Source organism: Rhinatrema bivittatum, chromosome 14 (assembly GCF_901001135.1).
Source record: "Rhinatrema bivittatum chromosome 14, aRhiBiv1.1, whole genome shotgun sequence".
NCBI classification, from domain to species: domain Eukaryota; kingdom Metazoa; phylum Chordata; class Amphibia; order Gymnophiona; family Rhinatrematidae; genus Rhinatrema; species Rhinatrema bivittatum.
This window is the reverse complement of record NC_042628.1, coordinates 75,537,499-75,558,969: the sequence shown is the minus strand read 5'-3', so window position 1 is coordinate 75,558,969 and position 21,471 is coordinate 75,537,499. Positions and strand designations below refer to the sequence as shown.

The 21,471-nt window shown below is 44.8% G+C and overlaps 1 protein-coding gene across 1 annotated transcript in view; it reads right to left on the bottom strand.

Moving 5' to 3' along the window:
• Positions 1-722: 722 nt before the first annotated feature.
• LOC115076170 (phospholipase A2 inhibitor and Ly6/PLAUR domain-containing protein-like) overlaps positions 723-21,471 on the bottom strand; it is a 54,366-nt gene continuing 33,617 nt past the window's right edge. Inside the window, exons 4-5 of the mRNA XM_029577314.1 lie at positions 20,294-20,440; positions 723-1,171 (exon numbers count right to left, since the gene is read on the bottom strand). Coding sequence (XP_029433174.1) covers positions 1,053-1,171; positions 20,294-20,440 — 266 coding nt within the window. The 3' untranslated portion in view covers positions 723-1,052. The remainder of the gene's footprint in view (positions 1,172-20,293; positions 20,441-21,471) is intronic.

Here is a 21,471-nt window from a genome sequence, read left to right as displayed (position 1 = left end):
TGCTAAGTTTGTGAAATGTGTATTTTTGAATACTTCTCTTTGAGATGGTACAGGAAAAATACTTTTATTTATCTGTCTGGTGTTACACTCCAGACAGTTTCTGGCTTCTGAAGGTCTTCCAGTTCAGTTCTTGTCTCCATGCTTCTATTTCTAATTTGTGGTCATTTATGCTGTATTTGTTGAGGGTCTGTCTGTGTTTTGCACCTGGGACCAAGGTAAGCTTTCTGTTTGTGTGCAGGATTCCTGAATCAGGATCTGCAGCAGGAGTCCAACTTGTTCTGGTTTCCAATCTGCACCTCTAGTAGGAGTTGGGCATTATGTTTTCTAGGGCAGCGGTTCTCAAACTTGTATGATTACTGTACCTCTCTTAAGAGTTTTAGTTGTCTTGTGTACCCTTAGGTTCTCACAAATTGGTGAGGGAATGTGCTGTTCTCTGCTTCTGTGGATACTCGACAACTTGCTGCTCTTCCCTTAGAATATGATGCAGTCTTTATGGCAATCACATATTTCCTAACATTACTCCTGAGTCCTCTTCATCCCATGACCCCTCGTTCTAGTGCCTGCCTTCTGTTGAAAGAGGCTCACCTCCTGAGCATGGAGACCTTGGAGGCATTTACATTTCTCTATCATATTTCCCCTATCTCGCCTTTCCCCTAAGGTATACAGATGTGCAGCTAAGATATACTAGATGCCGCAACTTTGCACGAATAAAGGAAAGAATGAATAAATGTGGAGAAATTCTTTTTCGTGTTATCTTTTTAATGTGCAGCCTCTTGGCACAGCCATATTATATACTGAAAAGTAAACATAGCATAACAATCTTTTCTTAAATTCTTTTCACTTGCATAATTTTAATACTTGACTACAGGATTCAAAGTAAAGCTGTACAGATCATGGAAGCCTCCAGGCACTGAGGATTTAAACATAGTTAAGGGTCAGCCAGAATTGGTCATTGCACAGAACTTGACCTTTTCTATTCAAAGTAATTGTGAAGGGAAAGAAAAAGCAGTATTGGATCAAAACATAGGATTTGATTGATGCTTCCCAATGTGTTATATGCAAGAGGTATGGACCCCTTTCATGGCGGTAGTTGCTACAGTTACGTTAAATCCACGCTCGCAGGCTCCAGTGGTAACACATCCTTTCCATGTAGCGTTTTTAAATGGCTGGTCTGTAGACAGAGAGAAATCACAGCTTATTTTCAGGCCAATTCTTTTCCTTGTGTCCATCTGTGCAGTAAGAGCCCATCTGCTGTATAGCATTTGTGCACATAAGTGCATGCACAGAGAGTAATGCTAGTATTTTTTAAACTGTATTGTGGAAACTGTACCTGTAGTCATATATCTTTTCAATGCAAAAAAAACAAATGCATACTTTCTTAATCCATTTTATAAACATAGACACTTTTTTTACGCATGAAATAATTGTGACATTGCTCAAATAAACACCCTGAACTAAGCATGTATCTGTGTATCCCATTTTTAAAATGCTTTCACTCATGTGTAGACTCACCAGTTTGCTGATACATTCACTCCTTCACTCAGTCCTTCTCCATTTCACTTAGATCCTCTCGCCCTTCAACTTAACTCACCATCAGTTTACCCAGACCTTCCACTCATAAACTGCTGACAACTGGCAAGTCCAATTTCATTTGCACAAATCGCTTAGCAGAAGTGAAAGTGTATGAATAAGTTTGGTAGTGCATACATGTATATCTTTTACAAAATAGCAACTACTGTGCATACTTCTGAATACTACCCCGCAAAACCACCCCTTATTTTCCTCAGGGAAATGTACACTCAAATCCAAAAATATACACATACTCTTGACATTTATCAAATTGCATGCAGAATCCTTTTGGAAATAACATCCTTAGGGGCATATTTTCAAAACCTATGCGCGCATATCCAAGCGGATTTATACGCGTAAGGGGGGGTTACGCGCGCCGGACCTATTTTCAAAAGGCCCTGTGTCGCATGTAAAGCCCCAGGATGCATGTATGTCCCGGGGCTCGAAAAAAGGGGCGGGGCGGTCTGGGGGCGGGGAGGGGCGTGACCGAAGCCTCCGGGCACAGCGGCCATTTGCTGCTGTGCCTAGGATCGTGGGCCGGCCGTCGGCTCGTGCTCGCAACCTACTCCTGCCTGGAGGCAGGAGCAACTTATAAAATAAAGGTGGGGGGTTTTTAGGTAGGGCTGGGGGGTGGGTTAGATAGGCACCGGGTTGAGCGCACAAATCTACACCCGCGCATAGCTATTAAAATGCAGCCCTTAGGGCGTAGTAACATCAAGGTTCATATTCAGGAACAGTCCAGATAGCAAAGTTAGGTGGATAAACTTAATTGGCTAACTTTGGAGGTATATTCAGTAGTGCAGCTGCACTATTGAATGTAACTGGCTACCTTAAAGTTAACTCTTTTGTCTGACCGGGCTTATCTGGCTAAGACATCCAGCTAACTCTGAATGTCAGAGATAGCCAGTTAACTTACAGGCCAATACAGTATGGTGTGCTTAAGGCCGAGCGCACCGTTAGCCCCATTTGGACGCACGTTTTCGACGCGCTATTATTATCCTTTATAAAGTAAGGGGTAATAGCGCATGGAAAACGCATGGCCAACCCCCCCCCTGAAACTAATAGCGCGCATCACAAGCAAATGCGTGTTGATGAGCCTATTAGTTAGTCACGCTCAATACAGAAAGTAAAATGTGCGGCCAAGCCGCACATTTTACTGTCAGAAATTAACTCCTGCTGAAGGTAGGGGATAATTTCGGCCGGCACCTGGCAAGTGTACAGAAAAGCAGAAAATAATGCTTTTTTGTACACCCTCCGACTTAATATCATTAAATCGGAAGCCCCAAAAATAAAGAAAAAAAACAAATCTGCCCGCAGCCCGTGGGTTGGAAAACGGATGTCTAATTTTGCCGGTGTTCGTGTTCCGAACCTGTGGCTGTCAGCGGGTTCAACAACCGACGCCAATAAAATTAAGCTTTGGCTGTCAAACCCGCTGACAGCCGCCACATCCGCCAATAAGGAGGCGCTAGGGATGCGCTAGTGTCCCTAGCGCCTCCTTATTAGCGCGGGCCCTAATTTAAACACTGCATGGTGCACCCAGGAGAGGGGCCTGGGCGCGTGTTGGGAAAGCGGTCACTCGCCTCAGAGCGCCGGCTCTCCCACACAGTTTTCTTATCGGCCTGTTAGCTGGCTAACTCATCTTATCCAAGTTATTTCCCTGGAATGCCCCTTAATTATCTGGCTTAATTCTAGCCTCCTAAATTATTAGCTGACTATTGTGAAATCGGATATGTGCTCAAATATTCATTTTGCCAGCTAACTTCTGGATTAGCCAGCCAAATGATTTGGATATGGTTCTCATCATGTATAAGTTAGCTGGCAAATATCTGCATAAAGTAAACCAATTTTCAAAGTGAATTTGTGTGCAAAAATTTGCTTTAAAATTATTCCAGCAAAACTACGTGGATAGAATTGCACATGTTGTTGGATGCACATAGTTTTGCTGGGAGATTTTGCATGCGTTTCCAACCTCGCCTAGACTCTATCCCCTGGAAAGTCTGTCGTTGATGTATGTAAAAATACTTTTTGCAGATATCAGTCTTCAGTTTTGTAAAAGGCTAGTTTTGCGAGTAAAGCATTACTTTACTCACAGAAGTTTCTTTGAAAATTGCTTTTCCTGGACAGCCATTGTTTACAGTCAACTTTATAGTAGCACGTCAATGTGAGATAATCCACTCATCTGTCAATCTACCCATCATGTCATATTACAACCATTTATGACTCCCTCATCCACCCTTCCATCCATCCATCCATCCAGCTATCTGTCTACCCTAAAAGCCATTTGTCCATGTTTATCCATTCTTAACCTCCTCATGGGCTTATAAGTGAAGCGCTTTTGGCTTTCAATACTTAAAATGACATTTAAGTGAGTGATTCCTTAAAAGTTCATAGATGTGAATGATTTATTTATGCATCGTTTAATTATGAACATTTAGTATTCTGCCTTTTCGTAAGTTAGTCTCAAGGTGGATTACAATCAAAATTATAATGAACGTTACAGTTGCATCACAAATCACATTCAAAATAAAGAACATCAGGACGCGTGCTCTTCCCCCCTCGATCGCTGATGTCATCGGAGAGCAGCGAGGGGCCATAAGCGCTGCATCGGGCACCTCAGGACTCTCTTGCCTCATTTGCACATCTTTGCCTCTGGTAACAACTTAGGCGCTATCCGCTGCCTATTTTGTTGCTGAAATACATTGCCTTGCTGCTTTACCTGCCCCGGAACATAAGGAAGCGTGCTGTTCCCCCCTCGATCGCTGACGTTATCGGAGGGCATTGAGGGGGCCATAAGCGCTGCGCCGGGCACCTTGATATCGCATGCCTAAGGAGCGCGACAAAGGGGCTCGCCCTTTTGTGCGCCCCTTCGTACAGAACCGAGTGTCAATAAAATAATATCTCTCAACAAGATGGACATTAACAAAGCTTCACCAATCACAGTGATCATGGACAGAGATTATACGACCCACACTTCTGCGGAGACTCAAAGGTAAACATCTCAAAATACAAAACAAGACACACACCAAACTATAACATCAATATCTACCAAAGACTCACTATTTAACTACTTTTTTCTCTCATTCCTATTGATTAATGCTCAATCACTGATGAAGAAATCAATGCTATTAACAGATCAATGCTATTAACAGACAAATAGTTGTTGTCGCTTTCATTGAGACATGTCTGAAAAAAGTGATAATGTTATTGTAAATCAAATCTGCAATGATAATTATGATACAATATAAATCCCAAGAATTAATTGGAGGGGAGGGGGACTTATGCTAATAATAAAAAAAATATGAAAATGAAATTATTACCTAAACAACTGACATAACTTTATGAAATCGCCATCTTTGAATCAACAATTCTACAGATCTGTCTGCTATACTGCCCACCAGGTATCTTAGAGCATAATGTCTCACCAATCATAGAATTCTTTGCCAGCAAATTAAACCCGATTAATCCCTCCATAATCTTGGGCGATTTCAACTTATACATGGATAAGATACCCTGCCAAACCTTATATGATGCATTAACAGCTATAGGTTATGATTTAATTACCACAACGCCAACTCACAAAGCCAGCCACGCATTAGACCTAATATTTGTCAACTCAAACATAGTAAGAGATTTTAGCTCCGACTATTCTCCAGTACCATGGTCAGACCACTTCCTAATAAATGCTAATATCACATTTAACTCACACAAAGACAATATTAAAATGGAAAAAACTTCCGTCCGGCATTCAATATAGAAGAGCTACAAATGAAAGAAACCCAATTACAAGAGATTGACCTCTCCAATATAACTAAAGCAACTGTGGCATACAATCACGTCTAACCTAGCAGATAAGATTAATCCAGTAAAACTTAAACACGTTAATAAGAACAAAAATTCTAATCCCTGGTATAACTCTTAGATCAAAGATGCAAAACAAAAACTAAGGAAAAAAAGGAAAAGGAATGGAGAAAAAAACAAATGTACCCGAACTTTAACTAACTATTGGATCTTCCTCACACATTATAAAAACTTGATTAATAAAACTAAGAAAGAGTTGTATGGGAACAAAATTAAAAAGTTCTCACAAAACCCCCAAAAACTTTTTAACATAGTGAATAAACTAATTAACAAACCAGCACAAACAAATATAGAGACAAATAAAAACCTTAGCTAAGAATTAGTACTGTTTTTCAAAAGTAAAATTAATGCACTTGTTTCAAACTTGGAAAACATACCAATTCAAGAAATTATCATGAACACAAAAGCAAATACATCCTGGTCTAAGTTTGATGTTACTTCAATTTCGGAACTAACAAGGCTAATATTAGGCCTCAACCCTGCCCAACACCTGTTAGACTCAATACCAATCCAGACCCTTAAACAAATTTCACAAGTAATAGCCCCAACAATTGTGACCATTATCAATAAGTCTTTAGAAGAAGGCCTTCTACCTGAATCCCTAAAACAAGCTTTATTGGCATTAGCTCTTTTACTGTTTTTTAACATGATAAATATTTTATTTTTGTTATATTAATTCGATTTATTGTAAATTTTTTCCCATTTTTTGTTTTTATTATCCTCTGTGCCATCCCGGACATAAAGCAGCACCCTACCACCAAGATGCTCTTCTCCAGCAGTGCAATATAATTTGTACCCCGGTATAGCACTATCCCATTGGTTATTTATTTATTTATTTGTTTGTTTTATATAGCGATATTCATACCGGTTCACAAAAGCATAATAAGAATTATTTAAATCATACATAAATAGCATCAAAGGTAAAAATGAGTACATATGAAAGAAATAAAAAGCATCTCCATAAGAAAAGATTATGTGAAATTAACATAATACAGATAAGAAATAAAAGAAAAAGAAAAAAGCCTTCTAACCTGAAATACGGAATTGCTCCTGTTAAAATCCTCCTTCCACCATGTCTCTGAGATGCCAATTAAGTCTATGTCATCATTCACTGCTATACATTCTAATTCTCCCATCTTACTTCTTAGACTTCTGGCATTAGCATACAAACATTTCAAATTTGTTTTGTGTTTGTATTAACATTCTTCTTTTCAGCTGTCAGGGATAATAAATTGGAATTTTTTAGCTCAGGTGAGTTTTTAGTTAAAGGCACTTGAACTACTTTGTTATTATTGGAACCTCACTGTTGGGATGCCCTAATTCTAATGCATATTAGTATTAAAGGTTAGCGCCAACTGTCTGGTTTCACCCTGGTTAAGATGGAGCCCATCCCTTCTCCATCGCAACTATATCTTTTTTGAGATGTGGCGACAAGAATTGTACACAGTATTCAAGGTGCGGTCTGATCATGGAGAGATACAGATGCATTATGACATTTTCTGTTTTATTAACCATTCCCTTCCTAATAATTCCTAACATTCTGTTTGCTTTTTTGACTGCTGCAGCACACCGAGCCGATGATTTTAAAGTATTATCCACTATGATGCCTAGATCTCTTTCCTGGGTGGTAGCTCCTAATATGGAACCTAACATCGTGTAACTACAACATGGGTTAGTTGTTACCCAATATTGACTGGGTAAATGTAACATCAGGACTTGCTAGAGACAAAGTTCCTGGATGTAATAAAGGATTGCTTCATGGAGCAATTGGTTCAGGAACCAACAAGAGAGGGAACTATTTTAGATTTAATTCTTAGTGGAACGCTGGATTTGGTGAGAGAGGTAACGGTGGTGGGACCACTTGGCAACAGTGATCATAGCATGATCAAATTTAAACTAATAACTGGAAGGGGGACAACAAGTAAATCTACAGCTCTAACACTAAACTTTCAAAAGGGAAACTTTGATAAAATGAGGAAAATAGTTAGAAAAAACTGAAAGATGCAGCTGCAAAGGTTAAAATTGTTCAACAGGCTTGGACATTATTTAAAAATACAACCCTAGAGGTGCAGTCCATACGTATTCCACACATTAAGAAAGGTGGAAAGAATGCAAAACGATTACCGTCATGGTTAAAAGGTGAGGTGAAATAGGCTATTTTAGCCAAAACTTGGAAGAAGGATCCATCTGAAGAAAATAAGATAAAACATAAGCATTGTCAAATTAAGTGTAAAACATTGATAAGACAGGCGAAGAGAGAATTTGAAATGAAGTTGGCAATAGAGGCAAAAACTCATAATAAAAACTTTTTTAAAATATATCCGAAGCAAGAAACCTGTGAGGGAGTGGGTTGGACCATTAGATGACCAAGGGGTTAAAGGGGCTGTTAGGGAAGATAAGGCCATTGCAGAAAGACTAAATTAATTCTTTGCTTCAGTGTTTACAAATTAGGATATTAGGGAGATACCAGTTCCGGAGATGGTTTTCAGGGGTGATGAGTCAGACGAACTGAACGAAATTACTTTGAACCTGGAAGATGTAGTAGGCCAGATTGATAAACTAAAGAGTAGCAAATCACCTGGACTGGATGGTATGCATTCTAGGGTACTGAAGGAACTCAAAAATGAAATTTCTGAGCTATTAGTTAAAATTTGTAACCTATCATTAAAGTCATCCATTGTACCTGAAGACTGGAGGGTGGCCAATGTAACCCCAATATTTAAAAAAGGCTCCAGGGGTGATCCGGGTAACTATAGACCAGTGAGCCTGACTTCAGTCCCGGGAAAAATATTGGAAACTATTCTCAAGATCAAAATCGTAGAGCATATAGAAAGACATGGTTTAATGGAACACAGTCAACATGGATTTAACCAAGGGAATTCTTGCCTAACAAATCTGCTTCATTTTTTTGAAGGGGTTAATAAACATGTGGATAAAGGTGAACCGGTAGATGTAGTGTATTTGGATTTTCAGAAGGCATTTGACAAAGTCCCTCAGGAGAGGCTTCTATGAAAATTAAAAAGTCATGGGATAGGAGGCGATGCCCTTTCATGGATTACAAACTGGTTAAAAGACAGGAAACAGAGAGTACGATTAAATGGTCAATTTTCTCAGTGTAAAAGGGTAAACAGTGGAGTGCCTCAGGGATCTGTACTTGGACCGGTGCTTTTCAATATATATATATAAATGATCTGGAAAGGAATACGACGAGTGAGGTTATCAAATTTGTGGGGGATATTGCTCAGGAAGGAAGGATTAGGTCGCTTGTCATAGTTGGTGATTCAATTATTAGGAATGTAGATAGCTGGGTGGCTGGTAGACGTGAGGATCGCCTGGTAACATGCCTACCTGGTGCGAAGGTGGCGGACCTCACGCGTCACCTAGATAGGATTTTAGACAGTGCTGGGGAGGAGCCGGCTGTCGTGGTACATGTGGGCACCAATGACATAGGAAAATGTGGGAGGGAGGTTCTGGAAGCCAAATTTAGGCTCTTAGGTAAAAAGCTTAAATCTAGAACCTCCAGGGTAGCATTCTCTGAAATGCTCCCTGTTCCACGTGCAGGTCACTAGAGGCAGGCAGAGCTCCAGAGACTCAATGCGTGGATGAGATGATGGTGCAGGGAAGAGGGATTCAGTTTTGTAAGGAACTGGGGAACTTTTGGGGGAAGGGGGGGGGGGCTTTTCCGAAGGGATGGGGAGAAGGTACAGAGAAGGGCAACCAAAATGATAAAGGGGAAGGAACAGCTACCCAATGAGGAAAGGCAGAAGAGCTTAGGGCTGTTCAGCTTGGAGAAGAGACGGCGGAAGGGGGATATGATAGAGGTCTTTAAGATCATGAGAGGTCCTGAACGAGTAGATGTGACTCGGTTATTTACACTTTCGAATCATTCCATGAAGTTAGCAAGTAGCACATTTAAGACTAATTGAAGAAAATTCTTTTTCACTCAACGCACAATAAAGCTCTGGAATTTGTTGCCAGAGGATGTGGTTAGTGTAATTAGTGTAGCTGGGTTCAAAAAAGGTTTGGATAAGTTCTTGGAGAAGAAGTCCATTAATGGCTATTAATCAATTTTACTTAGGGAATAGCCACTGCTATTAATTGCATCAGAAGCATGGGATCTTCTTAGTGTTTGGGTAATTGCCAGGTTTTTGTGGCCTGGTTTAGCCTCTGTTGGGGAAACAGGATGCTGGGCTTGATGAACCATTGGTCTGGCCCAGCACGGCAATTTCTGAGACGACCACACTCACGGTAGTTGCTAGCCCAACTAGGCCCCTGCGTCCCGCGGCAGCGCACGCCAGGCCTCACGCCGAGGTTTGGTGTCTTCCTCCATGCTAGCCATGCCCATACGCGCGCGTGCGTGTCCTGCCCCAATATTTGTAGGGCCGACAGCAGGCCTGGGTTCCGCGGTGCACCCTGATTGATCTACAATATAAGGAAGTTCCTGACCTCACTTCCTTGCCATGGCATTCAGGTCGGCTTGTATGCTAGATTGTCTTCGCGCTTGTTCCTGCCTGTTCCTAGTCTCGTTCCAGGATCTTTCTGTTCCAGTTCCATTCCTGACTTGTTCCTGCATCCTCGTTCCTGAGTCCTGCCTGTTCCTGTGTTTATCTATCTGCCTTCCCAGGTAGTACCCTTGGACTTACTTCTGGTACTGACCTCGGCTTGTTCCTGATCTGCCTGCCTGTCTGCCGCCTGTCTACAACTCCGACTAGTTCCTGACTCATCTGTCTGTCTGCCGCCTGCCTCAAAGACCCCAGCCTGTTCCTGACTTGCTCATCTGTCTGCTGCCTGCCTCAAGAGCTCAGCCTGTTCCAGACCTGTTTGCTTGTCTGCCGCCTGCCTCAAGGACCTCAGCCTGTTCCAGATCTGCTTGCCTGTCTACCACCTGCCTCTAGACCTCTGCTTGCCTCTGACTACATCTGACCTCCGGTATCTGACCCTTGCTTCGGTGACCACTCCTCGAAGTGACCTATGGACATTGACTCTTTGCCTGCCTGACCTCTTCTCCAGATTCTAGCTCTGTTCCTCACCTTGTCATCACCAACTCTGTTCTGTTCTCCCTGATCCAGCTCAAACCCGACCGCACTCCTTCTGTGTCTGTGGGCACGTCGGACTTCCACTCTCCCAGGAGACCCTGCGAGGTCCACCTAAATCCAAGCGGCCTGGGTCCCTAAGGGCTCCTCCCGGGGGGACCTCAGGCTTCCAGTGGTGAAGCTCTACATAGCCTCTATCTCGTCAGTGCTCCGACCCCTGGAGCCAGTTACCTCATGTTCCCTTTCAGGAGCCATTCCATCCTTGCCCCAGGACAAGGGTCCACCCCTGAGCACAACAGGTTGCCAAGGCCATAGACTCGGTGGAGTCTCCCGCCTCCATGGCCCTACCAGGACTGGCCGCCACAGTGTTCTCAATTACAAGATACAGCGTACAATGGCGTTCCAAGCTCCTGTCGTGGCTTCCTTAATCAGTGCTCTATGCAGTTCGCACTGCAACCCTCCTTGTTTTTTAAGGAGATTACCAAAGTCACCATCATTCTATCCCGGTTGGAAGGGAAGGCTCTGGCATGGGCCTCTCCCTTATGGGAACGTTCTGACCCCATCCTTTCCAAATTATCTGACTTCATTAGTCTGTTTAAGCAGACCTTCGTAGACCCAGGTCGCATAGCTGTTGCCAGTCATAGCCTACTCCACCTCCGCAAAGGGTCAAGAACCTTCTCCGAATGTACAGTGGAATTTCGGACTTTAGCCACAGAGCTTGGGTGGCAAGAAGATTGTCTGCAAACCATCTTCCTAGATGGACTCTCTAATGCTCTAAATGATGACCTTGCGGCCCATGAGACTCCCACGTCTCTAGAAGACCTGATCTCTCTTGCCGGTAGGATTGATCATCACCTCCAGCAAAGACGTCTAGAAGTAAAGGCTCCATGCCCTTCTACTGCAAGCCCCACAAGTGCATCTCACTCTCCAGGGAAGAACCTGGTGTTACCATTTTCTTCTACCGTGGAACCTATGGAGGTGAATCGTGGGCGATTATCCCTGACCGAGAATCTCTGTCGGAGGAAGGAGGGTTTTTGCCTTTACTGTGGCACTTCTGGACATCGTCTGCAGTGTTGCCCGGTCCATCCGGTAAACTGCAACATCTGAGGCTGGCAGGGATTCCAAGCTTGGGCACAATTGTTTCTGGCCCTCAACTCTTGCTTCCTGTAACCTTGGGCGTTAAGGCCCACACCTTTGCGACCACTGCTCTCATCGATACCGGAGCGAGCGGTAGCTTCATAATGGACGACATCGTCAAACTTCTGAAAATACCTCTTCAACCCCTTGAGGTGAATCTTCCTATTGCCTTCATTCAGGGGGAACATCTTCCAGGTCTTATTACTCACCAGACAGTGGCGATCCATCTCACTGTAGGTACTTTACATCAGGAGGAAACATCCTTCTACGTCCTAAAATGCTCTTCCCATCCGGTGATCCTGGGGCTCCCCTGGTTCCAGGCCCACAAACCTCAGTTCGATTGGCAGTCCCTGCAGTTGGTACACTGGGGCCCAAAATGCGTGAAGACTTGTCTGCATCCAGTATCCCCAGTGATACCTGTTTTGAAATTGGTTACACTTCCAGGTTTACCTCTGCAGTACTCTGACTTCAGTGATGTGTTCTCTAAGCAGAAAGTGGATATCTTACCCCCATTACGCAAGTTCAACTGTCCTATTGAACTCCTGCCGGGCACCATGTCTCCCAAAGGCAGAACCTACCCGTTTGTCTCAGCCTGAAACCTAGGCCATGTCAGAATATGTTAAGGAGAATCTTGAAAAAGGGTCATTCGTCCTTCTGATTCCTCCGCAGGAGCGGGGTTCTTCTTTGTGAAGAAAAAGGATGGTGGCCTCTGTCCCTGTATTAATTACAGGGGACTCAATGCGATAACTCATAAGGATCGTTACCCATTACCCCTGATCAGTGGCGTAGCCACGGGTGGGCAGGTGCCCACCCAACTTAGACCCAGGCCCACCCAACTGGCACCGGAACTGCAAGGCTGTCGCGGGATCCCATCCCCGCGACAGCGAACAAGAGAACCCACGCCTCGCGCGCCATCACGGCACACATGGGGAAGCGCTGCTGCGGCCGTATGGCCAACCGGTCTTCCTGTTGAGGGGGGGGGAGCGGAAGCGCCGCGTGCAGCTTCCGCTTCCTCCCCCCAATGCAGGAAGATCAGCTGGCCTCTCCTGCTGCCACCCGTTCTCCTGCTATCTTCGGGCCAAACGGCCCGCCGAACTTCCTGTTTGGGGGTGGAGGAGCGGAAGCGCCGCGCACAGCTTCCGCTTTCTCCCCCAAAACAGGAAGATCAGCTGGCCTCTCCTGCTGCCACCGGCCTCCTGCTATCTTCGGGCGTCGGGCCCGCCGATCTTCCTGCTTGGGGGGGGAGGGAGGAAGCGGACGTTGTGTGCTGCGCTTCCGCTCCCCCCCCCCCCCGACAGGAAGTTCGGCGGGCCATACCGCCCGACGCCCGAAGATAGCAGGAGTCCGGTGGCAGCAGGAGAGGCAGCTGATCTTCCTGCTTTGGGGGGGAGGAAGCGGAAGCTGTGCACGTGCTTGAATGTGTATGTGTGGATGAGAATGGGAGTGTGTGTGGGTGAAAACTGGAGCCTGGGTGTGTATGTGGGTGAGAATGGAAGCTTGAATATGTGGGTGAATGGGAGCTCGAATGTGTGTATGTGTGGGTGAGAATGGGAGCTTGAATGTGTGTATGTGTGGGTGAGAATGGAAGCTTGAATGTGTGTATGTGTGGGTGAGAATGGGAGCCTGGGTTTGTGGGTGGGTGAGAATGGGAGCTTGAATGTGTGTATATATGGGTGAGAATGAGAGCCTGGGTTTGTGTGGGTGGGTGAGAATGGAAGCTTGAATATGTGGATAAGAATGGGTGCTTGAATGTGTGTATGTGTGGGTGAGAATAGGACCTTAAATGTGTATATGTATGGATGAGAATGGGAGCTTGAATATGTGTGGGTGAGACTGGGAGCATGGGTTTGTGGGTGAGAATAGGAGTCTGGGTTTATGTGTGTGAGTGAGAATTGGTGCCTGGATGTGCATCTGTGTGTGCATAAGAATATAAGCCTGGGGAGGGGTGAGAAAGTGAGAACTTGTATGTGTGTCTGCAGAGAATGTGAGCTTTGGGGGGGGGAGAGCATATGAGAGTGAGAGCTAGAGTGTGTGAGAGGGAGTCTGTGAGAGAAAGTGTTTGTGTGTGTGTGTAAGGGAAGAAGACAGTAATAGAAGAAAGACACTGAAAAGGAATTAGGAAATGAGCTATAAGGGAAAAAATGGGAAAAAGAGACCAGGACCAACTGATTAGAAAAATACAAAGATCAGACAACAAAGGTAAAAATATATATCTATATTTTGAGATGTTAGCAATTTAAATATAAGCAACACAACCGCTCTCTCAAAATTTATGGACAGGTAGGAGCCGTGTATAAAATCGTAATAATAAGAAGGCTAAAGTATCACAAATCACCGTGAATTATGTTTGTATCATAATTTGGCATTATTTATCAGTAAAAAAACAACTAGTAGACCTGCATGCCTACAGCCCACCCATGTTAACCTTGTGCCCACCCAAAAAATCAATTCTGGCTACGCCACTGCCCCTGATCAGCGAGTTGTTCGACCGTCTGGAAGGGGCATGAATCTTCTCCAAACTGGATCTGAGAGGTGCATACAATTTGGTATGCATTCAACCCGATGATATCTGGAAGACGGCGTTTAATACCAGAGACGGCCACTATGAATATGTGGAAATGCCTTTTGGGCTATGCAGCGCTCCAGCCATCTTTCAGCGCCTCATGAATGAAATCCTCCGAGATCTCCTGTACAATTTTGTAGTCATCTACCTCGACGACATCCTGATTTTTTCTAAAGATATAGAGTCACACCGTGAACACATTTGCATTGTTCTCCAACATCTGAGGGAGAATCACCTGTACACAAAGCTATAAAAATGCTTATTTGAGCGGAACCACTTACCCTTACTGGGATACATCATCTCTGTTCGGGGTTTAGCGATGGACCCAGAGAAGCTTCAGGTAATCTGTGACTGGCCTCAGCCAATAGGCCTCTGGGCGTTACAATGTTTCTTAGCAATCACTAATTATTACTGGAGCTTCATTGCGAACTACTCTTCGATAGTTGCCCCACTCACTCCTATGACTAGGAAGGGGGCCAACACCCGAGTTTGGATGCCGAAAACTATTGCTGCCTTCCAGAGAATTAAACAGGCGTTCAGCTCCGGTCCCTATCTCTACCACCCCGATCCCAGGCATCCATTCATTGTGGAATTTGACGCTTCCGCGGTCAGTGCTGGAGCCGTCTGAGTCAACATTCTCCCACAGGCAAGCTAGTACCCTGCTCGTTTTACTCTAAGTTTTCCACCACGGAGCAACGTTACACTGTTGGCGACCGCAAACTCCTTGCGGTCAAGTTGGCACTTCAGGAGTGGCGCCCATGGTTGGAAGGGGAGAAAAATAAGTTTCCCATCTACAAGGACCACAAGAACCTCGAACATCTCAAAGAAGACCAACTTCTGAACTCCCCTCAGGCCCGGTCGGCTTTGTTCTTCGAGAGGTTTAACGTCAACCTTTGCTTCCGTCCAGGTTAAAAAAACTCACATGCTGAAGCTCTCTCCAGATCCTTTGAGCCGGAGGATGTTCCAGAGATCCACAGTTTCATTATTGACCCTGCTTATATTACCCTGGCAGCTACTACCACAGTTCAAGTTGGGAAGACCGTCGTTCCCCGCCGGTTACATGTTAAGGTGGGCTCACGATTCCAAAATGGCAAACCACCCCGGTCGCGCCTGGACCTTGGAGATGCTGAGAAGGCATTATTGGTGGCCTACAAGATTCCCAAAACTACGTGGACTCATGTCCTACTTGTGCTCAGCAAAAACCACCTACGGGGAAGCCTTGGGGCTTGCTTCAGCCTCTCCCAGCACCTACTGAACCGCGGTCCAGCATTTCTACAGATTTCATAACAGATCTGCCTGTTTCCCAGAACAACACGGTGATATGGGTCGTTATCGACCGCTTCTCGAAAATGGGACACTTTATTCCTCTACCGGGTCTTCCTTCAGCCCTGGAACTTGCTAGACTTTTTCTGAAAAATATTTCTGTCTTCACGGACTCCCCAAGGGGATTGTGTCCGACTGGGGACCACAGTTTGCCAGCAAGTATTGGCGTTCCTTGTGCTGAAAGTTCAATATTATCCTGAACTATACGTCGGCCTATCATTCTCAGGCGAATGGACAGGCCAAGAGGACCAATCAGACCTAGAAGACATTTTTAAGTTCCAATGTTAATGATCTGCAAGACAATTGGTCGGAGCTCCTCCCCTGGGCCGAGCTGTCGCACAACACTCATGTTGCAATAGCCACCGACACATCTCCATTTGCAGTAATCTTCAGACGGCAGTCCCGACTGCCGCTTCTAGTACCTTGGTTCCATCTCCAGTGGCTCAATCCATGGCTCAAACCATTCACCATGTGCGGACCCGAGTAAAGGAGCGAATGGCGCAAGCTGCAGAACGCGCCAAGCGTGCCTCTGATCTTCATAGATGACCTGCTCCACACTTTCATCCAGGCCAGAAAGTTTGGTTGAGTGCTCGACACATCCGCTTAAGGCTACCCTCTCACCGTCTGGCTCCCAAATACATAGGACCGTTTCCGATAATCAGAAGAGTAGAAGCTGTTTCCTATTAACTCCAGCTACCTCGTTCACTGGGTATCCACAACACGTTCCATGTGTCCCTGTTGAAGCCATTGGTTCTCTCCTGGCCCTCTCGTAAAGACCCTCCTGCTCTGCATATCTCTGCAGAACCAGACACATCTCTCCAGGTAAGAGAGGTCCTCGACGTCCGGTGACGCCGAGGCGAGTGGGAGTATCTCTTAGCCTGGGAGAGCTATGGGGCCGAGGAGAATTCATGGGAAGCATCTCGAACTATTCTCGATAAAGACCTTCTGAAAACCTTCTGAAAACCTTCTGAAACCACAACCGCGTAGGGGGAGGCCTAGTAGAGGGAGATACTGTTACGCACCCTGCCTGCGACCGTCCCGAGCACGGGATCGCTCACCTGAATAGTTCTTTAGCGGGTCCTGGGACGACCTCCCTCACAGTAGTTGCTAGCCCTGCTAGGTCCCAGTGTCCCACGGCGGCAGTCACCAGGCCTCACACTGAGGTTCGGCGTCTTCCTCCATGCTAGCCACGCCCATATGCGCGTGCAGCCTGCCCCGATACTTGTAGGGCCGAGGGCGGGCCTGGGTTCCGTGGCACGCCCTGATTGATCTACAATATAAGGAAGTTCCTGACTTCACTTCCTTGCCTTGGCAATCGGGTCAGCTTGTATGTTAGATTGTCTTCGCGCTTGTTCCTGCTTGTTCCTAGTCTCGTTCCTAGCTTGTTCCTTCATCCTCGTTCTGAGTTCTGCCTGTTCCTGTGTTCGTCTATCTGCCTTCCCAGGTAGTACCCTCGGACTGACTTCTGGTACTGACCTCGGCTTGTTCCTGACCTGTCTGCCGCCTGTCTACGACCCCAGCTAGTTCCTGACTCGTTTGTCTGCCACCTGCCTCAAAGAACCCAGCCTGTTACAGATCTGCTCGTCTGTCTGCTACCTGCCTCAAAGACCCTAGCCTGTTCCTGACCTGCTTGTCTGTCTGCTGCATGCCTCAAGACCTCAGCCTGCTCCAGATCTACTCACCTGTCTGCCACCTGCCTCTAGACCTCTGCTTACCTCTGACTACATCTGACCTGAGGTATCTGACCCTTGCTTCGGTGACCACTCCTCGGACCGACCTATGAATATTGACCTTTCACCTGCCTGACCATGTCGCCAGAGTCTGGCTCTGTTTCTCGCCTTGTCATCACCAACTCTGTTCTGGTTCTCCCTGCTCCAGCTCGATCCCAACCGCACTCCTTCTGTGTCTGTGGGCATGCCGGACTTCCACTCTCCCAGGAGACCCTGCGAGGCCCACCTAAGTCCAAGCGGCCTGGGTCCTTACGGACTCCTCCTAGGGGGACCTCGGGCTTCCAGTGGTGAAGCTCTACCTAGCCTCTGTCTCCTTCAGTGCTCCGCACCCTGGGGCCAGTTACCTCCTGTTCCCTTTCAGGAGCCATTCCATCCTTGCCCCAGGACAAGGGTCCACCCCCAAGTGCAACAAGTTGTTTGTTTAAGAAACAAGTCAAGTTGATTATCAAGTGGGCCATAGATTAGGGCATGTTTCAGTCTCATCCTAATCTATGGCCCACTTGATAATCAACTTGACTTGTGAGGAACCTTTGAATTCAATACAAGGTGGTCAGATTTGACTATTTGTTTGGCTGCAGCTAGATCAAGAGCTAGGAAGTAATGAAAGATGGGCAGGTTGTATGTTATACTTGGAAACCTGGTGGACACACCTGAATGAGGGTGACTGCATTGTCTTCTCCTATCCTGGACTCTGTGAGGCAAAGGATTTGGAGTTTAAATTCTTCAATTAGGTCTAGGATGAGTTAAGCTATGTTGTATGTGTATGGTATATTGAGCAAGCCAAGCATAAAGGGAAATGAAATGCTTGGGTTGATGTGGTTAATGGGGTGCAAAGTGATAGGTGGCTTGATTTTTGTGGGTGAAGTTTCCTCTTGCCTCACAATACCTTCAGAGGTAGAGTGATTTTCTTGTAGCATATTAGTGTGGAATTCTTATCTCCCTCTTCCCTCTCTGTGTCTGGATGTTATATCACTGCTGAAACACTTAAAAAGGTTTGAAAATTGTTTCACATTCTGAATGGTTCTTCTCTTGTATCACAGTTAGAACATCCAAATGGTTTTCTTGCTAGGGAGGTGTATCACATTGAAAGACTTATATCACATTCAGGAACTTTGAATGCTTTTTCTGAGTGAGGGTTGTAATATCATTTTCAAATTTTAGAATGGGTTTACTATGAGATTAGTATTACAGTTACAACTTTCAGAAGACCCCTTTTTAATTATGCATTGCCTCACATGTCGAACATTAAAATTGTTACTCACTTTTGGACAGTGGAGCAACTTTTTGGACACTGAAAGAATGTTTAGGGGAGCAGAGCTTTGCAGTGGTATTTTTTTCTGCAAGTCTTTGCAAAGTTGTGCCCAGAGTTGCATACAAAGGAGCATACCCCTTAAAGGGGCCATCTCATCATGATATTGGGAGGGATGGACCAGAGGAGGAGAGTTGGTAAGCTCTTGTTCACACTTTGATGCTGCAGGGGGTAAGGAAAGAGCTCGTGGGCAGTGTTAGTGGAGCCTTCCTTCTCTCCTACTCCTGCTATCTCTGGATCACTGGCCAAATGCCTTCCTTGCCTCTTAAAGAGGGCGCTCTCACCATGATAATGTCATGAGAGGTGAGGAAAAAAGGAGGTTTACTAACCTTTTATGAAGGTATCATCCTCTCAATGAGGTACTCATGCGTCTGTAGTTGTATTAACTAAAACTGTGTAATGCAGAAGGAAGGATCCTCTTTCAATGCCCCATGGGTTGCATCCCTCTCTCTCAATCTCTCTCTCTCTATCCCATTCACATAATGAATGTAATTTGATAAAATGTTCATAAATGAGCCGATCCACATTGAAGTGGATATGGGGAACGTTATGCCTGTATTTTATAAACTGTGTGGTAGGAGCTGTTCAGTTTATAAAATACCATATATCTCTACCCTGCAAGTATGCACGTTTATTTCATACCTATTTTAGAAAAATGCAAGCACATTTTTTATGTGCAAAGTAATTGTAATGAATTTGTAACTACTGCAGTTTACATGCAGAGAGAGATATTTATAAAGAATGCAGGTACTTATAATCTGGGTGTACCAGGTCACCCAGACCCTCCACCCTACTTCATCCTTGACATCCCAACAAAAGACTGCAGACAAGAATCAAACGGGATTTCATATCTAAAAGCTTGCATATAAGTTTGGTTATTTATGCGCATTTAGGGGTAGATTTTAAAAGAAGCACGTGCGGCCTACATGTGTGCGTGCTATCCGGCGTGCGCATATCTACGCCCGATTTTATAACATGCACAGCAGCCATGCGCATGTTATAAAATCCGGGGTTGGCATACGCAAGGCACCAAGCCGCACTGTCTTCCTCCGTTCCTTTCCCCCTAACCTAACCTTCTCACCCTATCCCCTAACCTTTCCCCCCTAGCCCTACTCTAACCCTCCTGACCTTTATTTTACCTTTTGCGCCTGCTTCCGGGCAGGCGCAAGTTGTGCACGCCAGCCGACTGCTGGCACGCGATTCTCCGACAGAGCTACAACGGCCCTGCCCCACCCTGCCCCGGACCGCCCGTTTTTTAAAGCCCCAGGACTTACACGTGTCCCGGGGCTTTACGTGCGCCTCCTGGCCTTTTTAAAATAGGCCCGGCACGCGTAAGACAGGTTATGTGCGTAAATCCGGTCCTTACTGCTTATTTAACTTGTGTGCAACCCTTCAAACCCCACCTGGGAACACCCCTAAACTGCGCAGACTTCAAGTTTTTACAAAATTCTACTTGTACACGTACATGTCAGGTACACGCTTAACTTCCAATTTCATTCTTTTGAAAAATACCCCCTTTATGTCCCTCCATTGCTTCTACGTTGTTCTCCAGCTCCAGGATCTGGCCCTGGGATCTAGTCCAATCAGATTAGATTTATGTGAGATATAATATTTGACACACAGAAACTGTTGCATACCTGACCATTTTTGAAAGGTTTCAGGGTGGATTTACAGCTTTCGCCTACATTTAGAAGATCAAAATTTCGATAATGGTTCTGTTCATTTTTGACTAGATAAGATTTTCATCAAACTGAGAACTGCAGTACTTTACCTGGTCTCCTTACTTCACCATACAACTCGCCACATTGTCCCTGATTCCCAGTGCAATTAATCGTCTCTTCCTTGGTGCACTTTAAAGAACCCTCAACATAGCAGGATGGGCACTGCAAGCCATTCAGCGTGGTGTTTCGTGCAGGAACTAAGAACCAAGAAGGAAAAGGATTTCAGCAAGACTCTTCTAGGAAAATGTTTTTAGTTATTTAATTTGATGTTTAGTGTGCTGGGTCACTGACATAGCTCTTACAGATTACAATAAACAAAAACCTTCAAGTTACGCATGTATAACAATAACAAGAAAAAACAATTAAAGCAACCTTTAAAATCAGAGCCCCAAGTTTCCTGCAGCAGATCTTTCATGATTCTGTGGCAAGAGTTTCTAGTTTAAAGGACTCAGATGGTAAAGTTTAAAGAGGTGCCCATGTTCATCAGCCCGTGCCCAGGGACTCTGCCGTTTTATAACATACACAAGTTTATGTTGTAAAATAGCCTGACCGCACGACCCTGTGTCTGCAGTTTTAAGTGGGCGCGTGCCTATGCATGTAAATGCTGCTTCTACCATTGTAACTGGGGGATATTAATACACATGAATGCCAACGCAACTACCACTTTTTCCAGTTTGATCCCAATTTTCCCCAGATAGGGGATAGGACTTTCAATCCTCCCTAGTTAAATAGCCTCCTTTCTACCCTGTTAGCTCCTATCTTTAAAACCCAGCTGATCTGCCTATATTTTTTTGTTCTATCTATCTATCTATCTATCTATCTATCTATTTATTTATTTATTTATTTATTTATTTAAAGCTTTTCTATATCGGCATTCATGATACAATCATATCATGCCAGTTTACAAATAACAAGGGGTGCAATAACTTTGTTCTTTTAACCAGTGCCAAGGAAGTAAAAAAGTTACAATATAACAAGGTTGTTGAAACGGGGGGAGGAAGGAGACAAGAATAGACAAGAATTATATAATCTTTACAGAGGTAGATTATTTACATTGTGCCGTAATGTCTCTTAATGGATATTATTTACATTGTGCAGTAGGGCACATTTAAAACTAATCGGATAAAGCTATTTTTCTCTCAACGCACAATTAAACTCTGGAATTTGTTGCCAGAGGATGTGGTTAGTGCAGTTAGTATAGCTGTGTTCAAAAAAGGATTGGATAAAT